The 14,264-nt window shown below is 43.2% G+C and overlaps 1 protein-coding gene across 8 annotated transcripts in view; it reads right to left on the bottom strand.

The window, feature by feature from the left end:
* The window catches only part of LOC121541441 (ubiquitin carboxyl-terminal hydrolase 20-like), a 51,328-nt gene that overhangs the window by 23,977 nt on the left and 13,087 nt on the right, over positions 1-14,264 (bottom strand). For all 8 annotated transcript variants that reach the window (XR_006657511.1, XR_006657510.1, XM_045208027.1 and 5 more), the window contains exons 17-23: positions 7,104-7,284; positions 6,732-6,858; positions 5,764-5,933; positions 5,366-5,447; positions 5,009-5,117; positions 3,421-3,523; positions 1,396-1,464 (exon numbers count right to left, since the gene is read on the bottom strand). Coding sequence is in view for 6 of the 8 variants with exons in the window: in XM_045208027.1 (XP_045063962.1) it covers positions 1,396-1,464; positions 3,421-3,523; positions 5,009-5,117; positions 5,366-5,447; positions 5,764-5,933; positions 6,732-6,858; positions 7,104-7,284 (841 nt within the window). In the remaining 2 variants the exon portion in view is untranslated. The remainder of the gene's footprint in view (positions 1-1,395; positions 1,465-3,420; positions 3,524-5,008; positions 5,118-5,365; positions 5,448-5,763; positions 5,934-6,731; positions 6,859-7,103; positions 7,285-14,264) is intronic.

Below are 14,264 nucleotides of genomic sequence, written 5' to 3'. Positions count from 1 at the left end.
GGTGAAGCATGGTGGTGGCAGCATCATGCTGTGGGGATGTTTTTCAGCGGCAGGGACTGGGAGACTAGTCATAATAGAGGGAAAGATGAACGGAGCAAAGTACAGAGAGATCCTTGATGAAAACCTGCTCCAGAGCGCTCAGGACCTCAGACTGCGGAGAAGGTTCACCTTCCAACAGGACAAAAACCCTAAGCACACAGCCAAGACAACGCAGGAGTGGCTTCGGGACAAGTCTCTGAATGTCCTTGAGTGGCCCAGCCAGAGCTCAGACTTGAACGCGATCCAACAACTCTGGAGAGACCTGAAAATAGCTGTGCAGCGATACCCCATCCAACCTGACAGAGCTTGAGAGGATCTGCAGAGAACAATGGGAGAAACTCCCCAAATACAGGTGTGCCAAGCTTGTAGCGTCATACCCAAGAAGACTCGAGACTGTAATCGCTGCCAAAGGTGCTTCAACAAAGTGCTGAGTAAAGGGTCTGAATATTTCTGAAAATGTGATTTCAGTTGTTGTTTTTTATACATTTGCAAACATGTCTACAAACCTGTTTTTGCTTTGTCATTATGGGGTATTGTGTGTAGATTGATGAGGGGGAAAAACGATTTAATAAATTTTAGAATAAGGCTGTAACGTAACAAAATGTGGAAAAAGTCAAGGGGTCTGAATACTTTCCGAATGCACTGTAGTTTGTATCTAAGACACCTACAGGTGACAGTGACACATATAGTATACACTGAGTGTACAAAACATTAAGGACACCTTCCCAATATTCAGTTTCACCACCCCCCCCCACCCCCACCCCACCCACCTTTTGCCCTCAGAACAGCCTCAATTCGTCAGGGCATGGACTCTACAAGGTGTCAAAAGCATTCCACAGGGATGCTGCCCCATGCCGACTCCAATGCTCCAATGCATAGTTGTGTTAAGTTGGCTGGATGTCCTTTGGGTGGTGGACCATTCTTGATACACACGGGAAACTGTTGAGCGTGAAAAACCCAGCAGCATTGCAGTTCTTGACACAAACCGGTGGGCCTGGCACCTACTACCATACCCTGTTCAAAGGCACTTAAATATTTTGTCTTGCCCATTCACCTCTGAACGGCACACATACGCAATCCATATCTCAAGGCTTAAAAATCCTTCTTTAACCTGTCTCCTCCCCTTCATCTACATTGATTGAAGTGGATTTAACAAGTGACATCAATAAGAGATCATAGCTTTCACCAGTCTCATTGAAAGAGCAGGTGTTCTTAATGTTTTGTACATTCCGTGTATACAGACGTGTGCGCACACACACACACAAGGCGCATTCCAATACACACAATAGCGCATGCACCCACAGACCGACCAAACGACCCACACAATGTGAATGTGTTTGAGCATACACTGCTTACCTTGCTTGAGCTGTACGTGTCCCCCTTTCATGACACCAATCTTACTGTTGTCAATAGGACCTGGGGGCTCTGAGAAGACAATGACCAACATAAACAAACACCAACAAAAGCTTTACTGAGGAACATTGCAGACTGTATTTATTCATCTGTAGCTCAGTTGGTAGAGCATGGCGCTTGTAACGCCAGGATAGTGGGTTGATTAACGGGGCAAAGCATACGTCAAATTTATGCATGCATGACTGTAAATCGCTTTGGATAAAAGCGCCTGCTAAATAGCATATATTATTATTACATATATGGTCTGCACAGAGGATACAATATGATAATGATGGTGTATTAAGTAATTCAGTTCTTAGCTTCTGTTGGTACTATAATGCCTGGTATCTACAGTTGAAGTCGGAAGTTTACATACACCTTAGCCAAATACATTTAAACTCAGTTTTTCACAATTCCTGACATTTAATCCTAGTATAAATTCCCTGTCTTAGGTCAGTTAGGATCACCACTTAATTTTAAGAATGTGAAATGTCAGAATAATAGTAGAGAGAATTATTTATTTCAGCTTTTATTTCTTTCATCACATTCCCAGTGGGTCAGAAGTTTACATACACTCAATTAGTATTTGGTAGCATTATCTTTAAATTGTTTAACATGGGTCAAACTTTTCGAGTAGCCTTCCACAAGCTTCCCACAATAAGTTGGGTGAATTTTGGCCCATTCCCCCTGACAGAGTCAGGTTTGTAGGCCTCCTTGCTCGCACACACTTTTTCAGTTCTGCCCACACATTTTCTATAGGATTAAGGTCAGGGCTTTGTGATGGCCACTCCAATACCTTGACATTGTTGTCCTTAAGCCATTTTGGCACAACTTTGGAAGTATGCTTGGGGTCAATGTCCATTTGGAAGACACATTTGCGACCAAGCTTTAACTTCTTGACTGATGTCTTGAGATATTGCTTCAATATATCCACATAATTGTCCTTCCTCATGATGCCATCTATTTTGTGAAGTGCACCAGTCCCTCCTGCAGCAAAGCACCCCCACAGCATGATGCCGCCACCCGTGCACGGTTGGATGGTGTTCTTCGGCTTGCAAGCCTTCCCCTTTGTCCTCCAAACATAACGATGGTCATTATGGCCAAACAGTTATATTTTTGTTTCGTCAGACCAGAGGACATTTCTCCAAAAAGTACGATCTTTGTCCCCATGTGCAGTTGCAAACCGTAGTCTGGCTTTTTAATGGCGGTTTTGGAGCAGTTGCTTCTTCCTTGCTGAGCGGCCTTTCAGGTTATGTTGATATAGGACTCGTTTTACTGTGGATATAGATACTTTTGTACCTGTTTCCTCCAGCATCTTCACAAGGTCCTTTGCTGTTGTTCTGGGATTGATTTGCACTTTTCGCACCAAAGTACATTAATCTCTAGGAGACAGAACGCATCTCCTTCCTGAGCGGTATGATGGCTGTGTGGTCCCATGGTGTTTATACTTGCGTACTATTGTTTGTACAGATGAACGTGGTATCTTCAGGCATTTGGAAATTGCTCCCAAGGATGAACCAGACTTGTGGAGGTCTACAATTTTTTTTCTGAGGTCTTGGCTGATTTCTTTTGATTTTCCCATGATGTCAAGCAAAGAGGCACTGAGTTTGAAGGTAGGACTTGAAATACATCCACAGGTACACCTCCAATTGACTCTAATGATGTAAATTAGCCTATCTGAAGCTTCTAAAGCCATGACATCATTTTCTGGAATTTTCCAAGCTGTTTAAAGGCACCGTCAACTTAGTGTATGTAAACTTCTGACCCACTGGAATTGCGATACAGTGAATTATAAGTGAAATAATCTGTGTGTAAACAATTGTTGGAAAAATTACTTGCGTCATGCACAAAGTAGATGTCCTAACCGACTTGCCAAAACTATAGTTTGTTAACAAGAAATTTGTGGAGTGGTTGAAAAACAAGTTTTAATTACTCCAACCTAAGTGTATGTAAACTTCAGACTTCAACTGTATTCTCACTGAATCCTACCGTTGTCTTTGCCCTTGACGAAGCTCTCCCACTCTCTGAACCACTGCATACTGATACACAGGATGACTGTAGGAGCCTCCTCCGCTTGGAACTCTTTATTCAACTGGAGAGACCGAGAGAGGGGACAGGTGAGGCCGTTGATACAGGGACACACACACAGGGATTTTTCTACCATTGAAATCCTTGGGCCGGCCACTTAACTAAGCAATTTTTTCGGGTCGCCTAAGTCCAAACAGTATAAAAAAATAGAAATGGAAAAACGCTTTGTGTAAACTTGAACGACTAAACCATATATAACGTATGTAGAAAAGATAAATGGATCTATATCTTTTTTTAAATAATATAATCTTTGAGAACTAACAATCACCAAAATAAAAGCTAGATAGTCAGGGAGAATTGAAAACTCCAAAAACAATTAACTTATCTGTACAGATTTTGTTATTATGTTTGAGCAAAATAACACAGCATTAGCCATGGCGAAATGCATAGGATTGCAGGAAATTAGTTTTAAAACTGCAACATTTTGGCAGAATATGTATACTGAACAAAAATATAAACGCAACATGTAAAGTGTTGGCCCCCATGTTTCATGAGCTGAAATAAAAGATCCCAGAAATGTTCTATATGCAGAAAAAGCTTATTTCTCTCAAATTTTGTGCACAAATTTGTTTACATCCCTGTTAGTGAGCATTTCTCCTTTGCCAAGATAATCCATCAACCTGACAGGTGTGGCATATCAAAAAGCTGATTAAACAGCATGATCATTACACAGGTGCACCTTGTACTGGGGACATTAAAAGGCCACTCTAAAATGTGCAATTTTGTCACACAACACAATGCCACAGATGTCTCAAGTTGAGGGAGTGTGCAATTGGCATGCTGACTGCATGAATGTCCACAAGAGCTGTTGCCAGAGAATGTAATGTTAATTTCTCTACCAATTTAGTTTTAAGAGAATTTGGTGGTAAGTCCAACCGGCCTCACAATCGCAGACCACATGTAACCACACCAGCCCAGGACCTCCACATCAGGCTTCTTCACCTGCGGAATTGTCTGAGACCAGCCACCCGGACAGCTGATGAAACGGAGGAGTATTTCTGTCTGTAATAAAGCCCTTTTGTGGGGAAAAACGAATTCTGATTGGCTGTGCTGGCTCCCCAGTGGGTGGGCCTGGCTCCCAAGTGGATGGGCCTATGCCCTCCCAGGCCAACCCATGGCTGTGCCCATGCCCAGTCATGTGAGATCCATAGACTACGGCCTAATGAATTTATTTCAATTGACTGATTTCCTTATATGTACTGTAACTCAGTAAAAATCATTGAAATTGTTGCATGTTGCGTTTATATTTTTGTTCAGTATAGAATCGCAGGACATTTTCTTTAAAACTGCTAAAATTTTTAGAATTGCAAGAAATTGGCTTAAGAAAATTCTAAAATGTCTCTACAACGCCAAGATGAGGGCCTCAAAAATTATCGCGGAAATTCAGCCACGCTGACCGTGCCACGACCACCACTTAAGCCCCTTTTTGATGCTGAAAAAACCCTGACACACACACACACACGTGAACGCACGCACACACACCTCTTACCCTGATAAAGGTGTCTATTTCCACCTTCCTGCGTTTGATCAGAGCCTCTAACTCCACCTGGCAGATGGCACACACGTACAAGTGGTTCACTGCTGGACCTCCTCCAAAACTGGGAGACAGATAGACAGTCAGTTAAGACAGACAGTCTGATGAACAGACAGACAGTCGGACAGACAGACAGGTGGGCAGGAAGACAGTCGGACGGACGGACAGACAGAAAAGACAGAATTTATAGGCCATTGAACTCCTTCACCATGTCAGTCAGTCCGTCCGTCAGTCAGACAGAAAGGAAGATAGAAAGTTTGACAGCCAGTCAGACAGACAGCCAGACAGACTGAGGAGAGCGTCTCATTTTACCTGTTGTACAGGTACTCCCACACGTTCTGGGGCAGGATCACCACCAGGTCGTCAATGTAGTGGTATTTATTGGGCGGGATCCCTGGATAAAACACAAGTCTGAGATTATTTCAATTGGGGTTGAAAGTGGTTGTGCTTGGGATTTAAAGGTGGGGTTAGTGAGGACAGAAATAGAATATCTTAAACGGGAAAGGCCCTCAGACCAAATGGACAGAGTTAGCACTTTTGGGACTACTCAGTACTCTACTGCTTCCACTGCGCCAGGAAGCTCAATCAAGCGCAGCTTAAAGTATTTGAAAGAAAACAAGTACTACTTGAAGTGAGCCCAGGTCTTATATGGATTGAGTGTGGTTGATGTTTAGGATGGGTTGTGGTGGTAGGTCCAGTACAGTACTGACCTCCGTGCTGGCAGAGGAAGGTGTGGTTGCTGATGGGTCCTGGCTCAGTGAAAGTGTTGAACTTGTTCAGCCACTCTCTGGAGATGTAGAACTGCAGCAGGCTTGGCTCCTTCATGCTAGCTAAAGCCACCACCTTCTGCCTCTCCCTCATCGACTCCTCACTGCTCTTCCTGTGGACGTGGACACACACACACAGACACGTGAGCAGACACACACAAACACGCGTTAGCCCAAAGACTGGCAGATGGCGATATTGATCTGGTATTGATGGCTTCATCTTACTATCCAAACGCATTGTATGCAACCGGCAATATACTCGTATCCCCCGTGGACAGGTTCGTACCTAAAACATTCTCCATTCAGGCTGCAAAGGCGTTGATTTCCTCTTTAACTAGATTGAATGGCGAGAAGGCAGAAAAAAAACTGGGAAAGTATGCGCACTTTCTTTATGAAACACCATTTTCCACCACCATGCTAATGGCCAATGCTCCTTCCTGATGTTGCGCCCTGCGTTCAGCCAGGGGTAAACAACCAACTGCTGCAACCTGATTGGCTGAATGCGATACGCAACATTCGTGACTAGCATTCCTAGGCATTAGCCACTTTAGCATGGTGGTGGAAAATGGTGTTTCATAAAGAAAGTATGCATACTTTCCCAGTTTTTTTTCTGCCTTCTCGCCATTCAATCTAGTTAAAGAGGAAATTGACGCCTTTGCAGCCTGAATGGAGAATGTTTTAGGCACGAACCGGTCCACGGGGGATAGGAGTGTATCGATGGCTGCATACAATGCGTTTGTACGGTAAGATGGAAACGACTCAAATCGCCATCTGCCGGCCTTTGGGCTACAGGCGTGTATACACAGATATAGGCCCACGTATACACACACACAAAATCAAATACATTATTCGGGTCAACCAAACATGAAAACGTTTAAAGTGTTCTTACATAATGAAGGTTGAAGTCTCACCTGTAGAAGAGCACATAGGCCTCAGCATTCTGCACCACCGTCTCATGGACCTCCGTTACATACTGGTCATCAAACTCATACCACTGACCGTTAATCACGTTCTGACAGTACGCTATGTAGTGACCGCCTAGGAGGGAGGGGAAGAGAGAGAGATTAGGAGGAGAAAGACAGAGGAAGAGATAAGGGGGAGTTAGTGAAAAATAGGTTGAGTAATGGAATTGCAGAAGTGTAGATTGTGAGCTATGAAGAAAACACCTGACACACAAAGGACTATGCTGCGGTGAATCACAACCAATATCAGCCAAACAAACATGTTAAAAATAGCTGGAGGGCGTCTTTAAATGTTAGGTAATTCAGTCAAGGGTCACCCACTGCCTGCAGTGCCATGGTGACAGATGACGGACAAGAGGTCATAGGTTGTGATCTGGGAGGGGCTGTCCTTGGCCAGGAAAGGTCGGAGTTCGAGGCCCTCCAATGGGAAGGACACGTGGCTGTTGATTTTGAAGGAGTACATCACCTCATGGCGAAAACGCTTCAGGTGGATACACAGGATCTGAACACACACACACACACACACACACACACGGAATGTTTGCTATAGGGTCGTTCCATTTGATTTCAATCACTTTTTGACCACACCTCTTTTGATTTGATTGAAAGCTTCCATACATATTTGCTCAGATTTTGGTCAGAAAGTGACTTTTTGGAACTGATAAATGTACTCAAATGGGAATCAAAATGAAATGTATACTTTGGGAAGGTACCACAAAAGATGGTTGGAGGTTTACACATAAGATAATGTGGACTTGAGTGGGAATATCAGTTGTTTTAAATTAAACTAACAATCTTCCATCAGAAACCTATTGAAAATCATATAATAGAATAGACATTCCCATTTAAAGATCCACTGAACACGGCGATTGGAACGTGTGTTTTTCTGTTGCTCATTCGAAAAACTAAAGACTTCACTCTTGTAGGTGTGTTTCCTAACCGATCCCGCATTTGGTTAAAGATGTTTGTCCCCCATGAGACACTGTAAACACGGAAGCCTATTTCACTTCCTCAAAATCCCTGAGAATGAATCTCAGATCAAATTAAGTACAGATTTCTTGAGTTTACGTTTTTGCAGAGGATGTGTTAGTTGCTCAATTTTACTTTAACTAGGGTGTTTGGTGCAGTATTTCTCTAGTAAAAATAATGGGCAATGTGTTGTCTTATGTAAACAAAGTCAGAGCTGCTGGGCATGTCTGGCTCACTGTCCATGGTATTGGATTGAGAGCAATCACCGCAGCTGTTCACCCCATGTTAGTTGGCAAATGGACATTGTCAAATCAAGACCCAACCTTATTTTACCCGTTGTGATGCACGGATGTTCCATACTCCATTTTAGACGAGACTGACTGTGACCAAAATACTAGAATAACTGTTTCTGACTCATATCGATGCCACATAGACCGTTTTCAAAGGGATTCGTTGCTTTTTAAAGGCGGTCGCTCTTTAAGTTGATATTCAACAGTGGTGGACCAGCCGCAATCTTTGTGGTAGTAATTGGAAGTTTACATTTCAATTCTATTAGAAATGTCAATGGTGTGTACCAGCTAAATTATATTTGTATGATTAAAATGACATCCACCCTGTATTCAAGAGTATGCTGTGTCTCAACCGATGGCGGGCACAACGCATACACTTCAGATGATGTAAATTAGGGTCTAAACTACAAAATAATTGACAATTGTTGTTAAAAGGTTAAAAAATGAAATAATTTTTATTAACCCTCAAACTTCAGACTGGGGTCATTATGATATACTGTATAAAAAAATCTGCCAATGGTATAAATACTTGATAGAACTGCAATACAGAACTCTACACAGAGAACTGTAATGGTCTGTATTCCCGATAAGTAGTTATTCTAGGGCAAATCCATTGTTTCACGTCAGATGGCGTCACTCCTACACAACGCTCGTCCCTCAACCGATCATTCTTGTAGGACGTGGAACTCATCTCTAAAAATCAAGGTTTTGCTCATCCGCCTAACATTAGTTCCTAATTCTGAAAATAATTCCGCTCTCAGTAGCTATGATGTACTGGCTACTATGACAAACCATGCACGCTGGATCAGCTGATCAAACTTGCTCCAGCTAGCAGCCTAGTGCAAGCTTGTTTGAATGGCCATACGGTAGCTAGTTTGCCAGCTTGTTGATGAAGTTGTACGGCACCAAAGTTATGAGACTGTTCTCAGAAATCAGCATCTGACTGACAGCTGGCAAGGTGCCTCACTACTTTGTAACATTTGGCCAATGCGATAACGTCGCAGAGAGCAGTCAGCTGTGCTGTAGAACTCAGCGCACTATCACGCCAGAACAGAGATCATGAAAACTAAATTTGTCCATAGCTAGAACTTCACTACACTAGCTAGAGGGAGTGTTCAGCATTGAGTGTGTGTACTGGCATTGTAAGCATCCCTGCCTTTCCTATCATACGGATTGATTTGAGACTGGTTCAGCCAGCAAGCAGACACTTTCATTAGCTAACAAATTTTCGTGCATTTTGAATTTCATAAATATAGGATTCTACCACCACAAAACACCTTAGCTAGATGTAGAATTAGGTAGTGAAGGCTTTCTCATGAAGGAAATGTCAATATTACCTACAGGTTCGATGTTTTTGGTAAGATTTACTCTGACTCTTTTGAGGATGAAAGGGGGGGATGGGTGGACGATGTCACCTTCGTAACATTTTCGAATGTTAGGACAGCATATTGTAGCCAAACTTATTTTTAGCTATCCCATGAGTGTTTGCGAGTTATCAGACTGATCAGTGCAGACGGTCGTCGTGCTATCTGATGTGAGACAATGAGGGCAAATCTAAAACAGTATTTATTTGAATGTAGGTTTCTCTGGAGACATTAAGTTAGATTAGATTAGATATTAAGTTATACATATCATTAGAGGGTAGAGGGGGACCTGTTGCAGCATGAGTATGACCGTGTACAAAATCAAAATTACCTTATATATACACACAGTGCATTCGGAAAGTATTCAGACCCCTTGACTTTTTCTACATTTTGTTACGTTACAGCCTTATTCTAAAATGGATCATCAATCTACACACAACACTGTAGCTCAGCTGGTAGAGCACGGCGCTTGTAACGTCAAGGTAGTGGGTTCGATCCCCGGGACCACCCATACACAAAAATGTATGCACGCATGACTGTAAGTCGCTTTGGATAAAAGCGTCTGCTAAATGGCATATTATTATATTATTATTATAATGACAAAGCAAAAACAGGTTTTTAGAAATTTGTGCCAAAAAAATAACAAAGATAAATAAATACCTTATTTAAATAAGTATTCAGACCCTTTGCTATGAGACTCAAAATTGAGCTCAGGTGCATCCTGTTTAACACTGATCATCCATGAGATGTTTCTACAACTTGATTGGAGTCCACCTGTGGTAAATTAAATTGATTGGTCATTATTTGGAAAGGCACACACCTGTCTATATAAAGGTCCCACAGTTGACAGTGCATGTCATAGCAAAAACCAAGCCATGAGGTCAAAGGAATTGAGTCAAGGCACAGAGACAGCATTGAGTCAAGGCACAGATCTGGGGAAGGGTACCAAAAAATTTATGCAAAATTGAAGGTCCCCAAGAACACAGTGGCCTCCATCATTCTTAAATGGAAGAAGTTTGGAACCACCAAGACTCTTCCTAGAGCTGGCTGCCCGGCCAAACTGAGCAATCGGGGGAGAAGGGCCTTGGTCAGGGAGGTGACCAAGAACCCGATGGTCACTCTGACAGCTCCAGAGTTCCTCTGTGGAGATGGGAGAACCTTCAAGAAGGACAACCATCTCTGCAGCACTCCACCAATAAGGCCATTATGGTAGAGTGGCCAGATGGAAGCCACTCCTCAGTAAAAGGCACATGACAGCCCACTTGGAGTTTGCCAAAAGGCACCTACAGTGGCTTGCGAAAGTATTCACCCCCCCTTGGCATTTTTCCTGTTTTGTTGCAATACAATCTGGAATTAAAATGGATTTGTTGGGGGTTTGTATCATTTGATTTACACAACATGCCTACCACTTTGAAGATGAAAAATATTTTTTATTGTGAAACAAACAAGAAATAGGACAAGAAAACAGAAAACTTGAGCGTGCATAACTATAAACCCCCCCAAAGTCAATACTTTGTAGAGCCACCTTTTGCAGCAATTACAGCTGCAAGTCTCTTGGGGTATGTCTCTATAAGCTTGGCACATCTAGCCATAGGGATTTTTGCCCATTCTTCAAGGCAAAACTGCTCCAGCTCTTTCAAGTTGGATGGTTTCCGCTGGTGTACAGCAATCTTTAAGTCATACCACATATTCTCAATTGGATTGAGGTCTGGGCTTTGACTAGGCCATTCCAATACATTTAAATGTTTCCCCTTAAACCACTCGAGTGTTGCTTTAGCAGTATGCTTAGGGTCATTGTCCTGCTGGAAGGTGAACCTCCGTCCCAGTCTCAAATCTCTGGAAGACTGAAACAGGTTTCCCTCAAGAATTCCCCTTTATTTAGCGCCATAGATCATTCCTACAATTCTGACCAGTTTCCCAGTCCCTGCCGATGAAACACATCCCCACAGCATGATGCTGCCACCACCATGCTTCACTGTGGGGATGGTGTTCTCGGGGTGATGAGAGGTGTTGGGTTTGTGCCAGACATTTCGTTTTCCTTGATGGCCAAAAAGCTTAATTTTAGTCTCATCTGACCAGAGTACCTTCTTCCATATGTTTGGGGAGTCTCCCACATGCCTTTTGGCAAACACCAAACGTGTTTGCTTATTTTTTTCTTTAAGCAATGGCTTTTTTCTTGCCACTCTTCCGTAAAGCCCAGCTCTGTGGAGTGTACTGCTTAAAGTGGTCCTATGGACAGATACTCCAATCTCCGCTGTGGAGCTTTGCAGCTCCTTCAGGGTTATCTTTGGTCTCTTTGTTGCCTCTCTGATTAATGCCCTCCTTGCCTGGTCTGTGAGTTTTGGTGGGTGGCCCTCTCTTGGCAGGTTTGTTGTGGTGCAATATTCTTTCAATTTTTAAATGGTGCTCTGTGGGATGTTCAAAGTTTTGGATATTTTTATATAACCCAACCCTGATCTGTACTTCTCCACAACTTTGTCCCTGGCCTGTTTGGAGAGCTCCTTGGTCTTCATGGTGCCGCTTGCTTGGTGGTGCCCCTACTTAGTGGTGTTGAAGACTCTGGGGCCTTTCAGAACAGGTGTATATATACTGATATCATGTGACACTTAAATTGCACACAGGTGGACTTTATTTCACTAATTATGTGACTTCTGAAGGTAATTGTTTGCACCAGATCTTATTTAGGGGCTTCATAGCAAAGGGGGTGAATACATACAGTGGCGAGAACAAGTACTTGATACACTGCCGATTGTGCAGGTTTTCCTACTTACAAAGCATGTAGAGGTCTGTAATTTTTATCATAGGTACACTTCAACTGTGAGAGACGGAATCTAAAACACAAATCCAGAAAATCATATTGTATGATTTTTAAGTAATTCATTTGCATTTTATTGCATGACCTAAGTATTTGATACATCAGAAAAGCAGAACTTAATATTTGGTACAGAAACCTTTGTTTGCAATTACAGAGATCATACGTTTCCTGTAGGTCTTGACCAGGTTTGCACACACTGCAGCAGTGATTTTGGCCCACTCCTCCATACAGACCTTCTCCAGATCCTTCAGGTTTCGGGGCTGTCGCTGGGCAATACAGACTTTCAGCTCCCTCAAAAGATGTTCTATTGGGTTCAGGTCTGGAGACTGGCTAGGCCACTCCAGGACCTTGAGATGCTTCTTACGGAGCCACTCCTTAGTTGCCCTGGCTGTGTGTTTCGGGTCGTTGTCATGCTGGAAGACCCAGCCACGACCCATCGTCAATGCTGTTATTGAGGGAAGGAGGTTGTTGGCCAAGATCTCGCGATACATGGCCCCATCCATCCTCCCCTCAATACGGTGCAGTCGTCCTGTCCCCTTTGCAGAAAAGCATCCCCAAAGAATGATGTTTCCACCTCCATGCTTCACGGTTGGGATGGTGTTCTTGGGGTTGTACTCATCCTTCTTCTTCCTCCAAACACGGCGAGTGGAGTTTAGACCAAAAAGCTCTATTTTTGTCTCATCAGACCACATGACCTTCTCCCATTCCTCCTCTGGATCATCCAGATGGTCATTGGCAAACTTCAGACGGGCCTGGACATGCGCTGGCTTGAGCAGCGGGACCTTGCGTGTGCTGCAGGATTTTAATCCATGACGGCGTAGTGTGTTACTAGTGGTTTTCTTTGAGACTGTGGTCCCAGCTCTCTTCAGGTCATTGACCAGGTCCTGCCGTGTAGTTCTGGGCTGATCCCTCACCTTCCTCATTATCATTGATGCCCCACGAGGTGAGATCTTGCATGGAGCCCCAGAACGAGGGTGATTGACCGTCATCTTGAACTTCTTCCACTTTCTAATAATTGCGGCAACAGTTGTTGCCTTCTCACCAAGCTGCTTGCCTATTGTCCTGTAGCCCATCCCAGCCTTGTGCAGGTCTACAATTTTATCCCTGATGTCCTAACACAGCTCTCTGGTCTTGGCCATTGTGGAGAGGTTGGAGTCTGTTTGATTGAGTGTGTGGACAGGTGTCTTTTATACAGGTAACGAGTTCAAACAGGTGCAGTTAATACAGGTAATGAGTGGAGAACAGGAGGGCTTCTTAAAGAAAAACTAACAGGTCTGTGAGAGCCGGAATTCTTACTGGTTGGTAGGTGATCAAATACTTATGTCATGCAATAAAATGCAAATTAATTACTTAAAAATCATACAATGTGATTTTCTGGATTTTTGTTATAGATTCCGTCTCTCACAGTTGAAGTGTACAGTGGGGGAAAAAAGTATTTAGTCAGCCACCAATTGTGCAAGTTCTCCCACTTAAAAAGATGAGAGAGGCCTGTAATTTTCATCATAGGTACACGTCAACTATGACAGAAAAAATTGAGGAAAAGAAATTCAGAAAATCACATTGTAGGATTTTTAATGAATTTATTTGCAAATTATGGTGGAAAATAAGTATTTGGTCACCTACAAACAAGCAAGATTTCTGGCTCTCACAGACCTGTAACTTCTTCTTTAAGAGGCTCCTCTGTCCTCCACTCTTTACCTGTATTAATGGCACCTGTTTGAACTTGTTATCAGTATAAAAGACACCTGTCCACAACCTCAAACAGTCACACTCCAAACTCCACTATGGCCAAGACCAAAGAGCTGTCAAAGGACACCAGAAACAAAATTGTAGACGTGCACCAGGCTGGGAAGACTGAATCTGCAATATGTAAGCAGCTTGGTTTGAAGAAATCAACGGTGGGAGCAATTATTAGGAAATGGAAGACATACAAGACCACTGATAATCTCCCTCGATCTGGGGCTCCACGCAAGATCTCACCCCGTGGGGTCAAAATGATCACAAGAACGGTGAGCAAAAATCCCAGAACCACACGGGGGGACCT

This window comes from Coregonus clupeaformis, chromosome 27 (genome assembly GCF_020615455.1).
Source record: "Coregonus clupeaformis isolate EN_2021a chromosome 27, ASM2061545v1, whole genome shotgun sequence".
NCBI lineage: Eukaryota > Metazoa > Chordata > Actinopteri > Salmoniformes > Salmonidae > Coregonus > Coregonus clupeaformis.
Note: the sequence above shows the minus strand (reverse complement) of the source record. Positions and strands in the feature narration are given on the sequence as shown.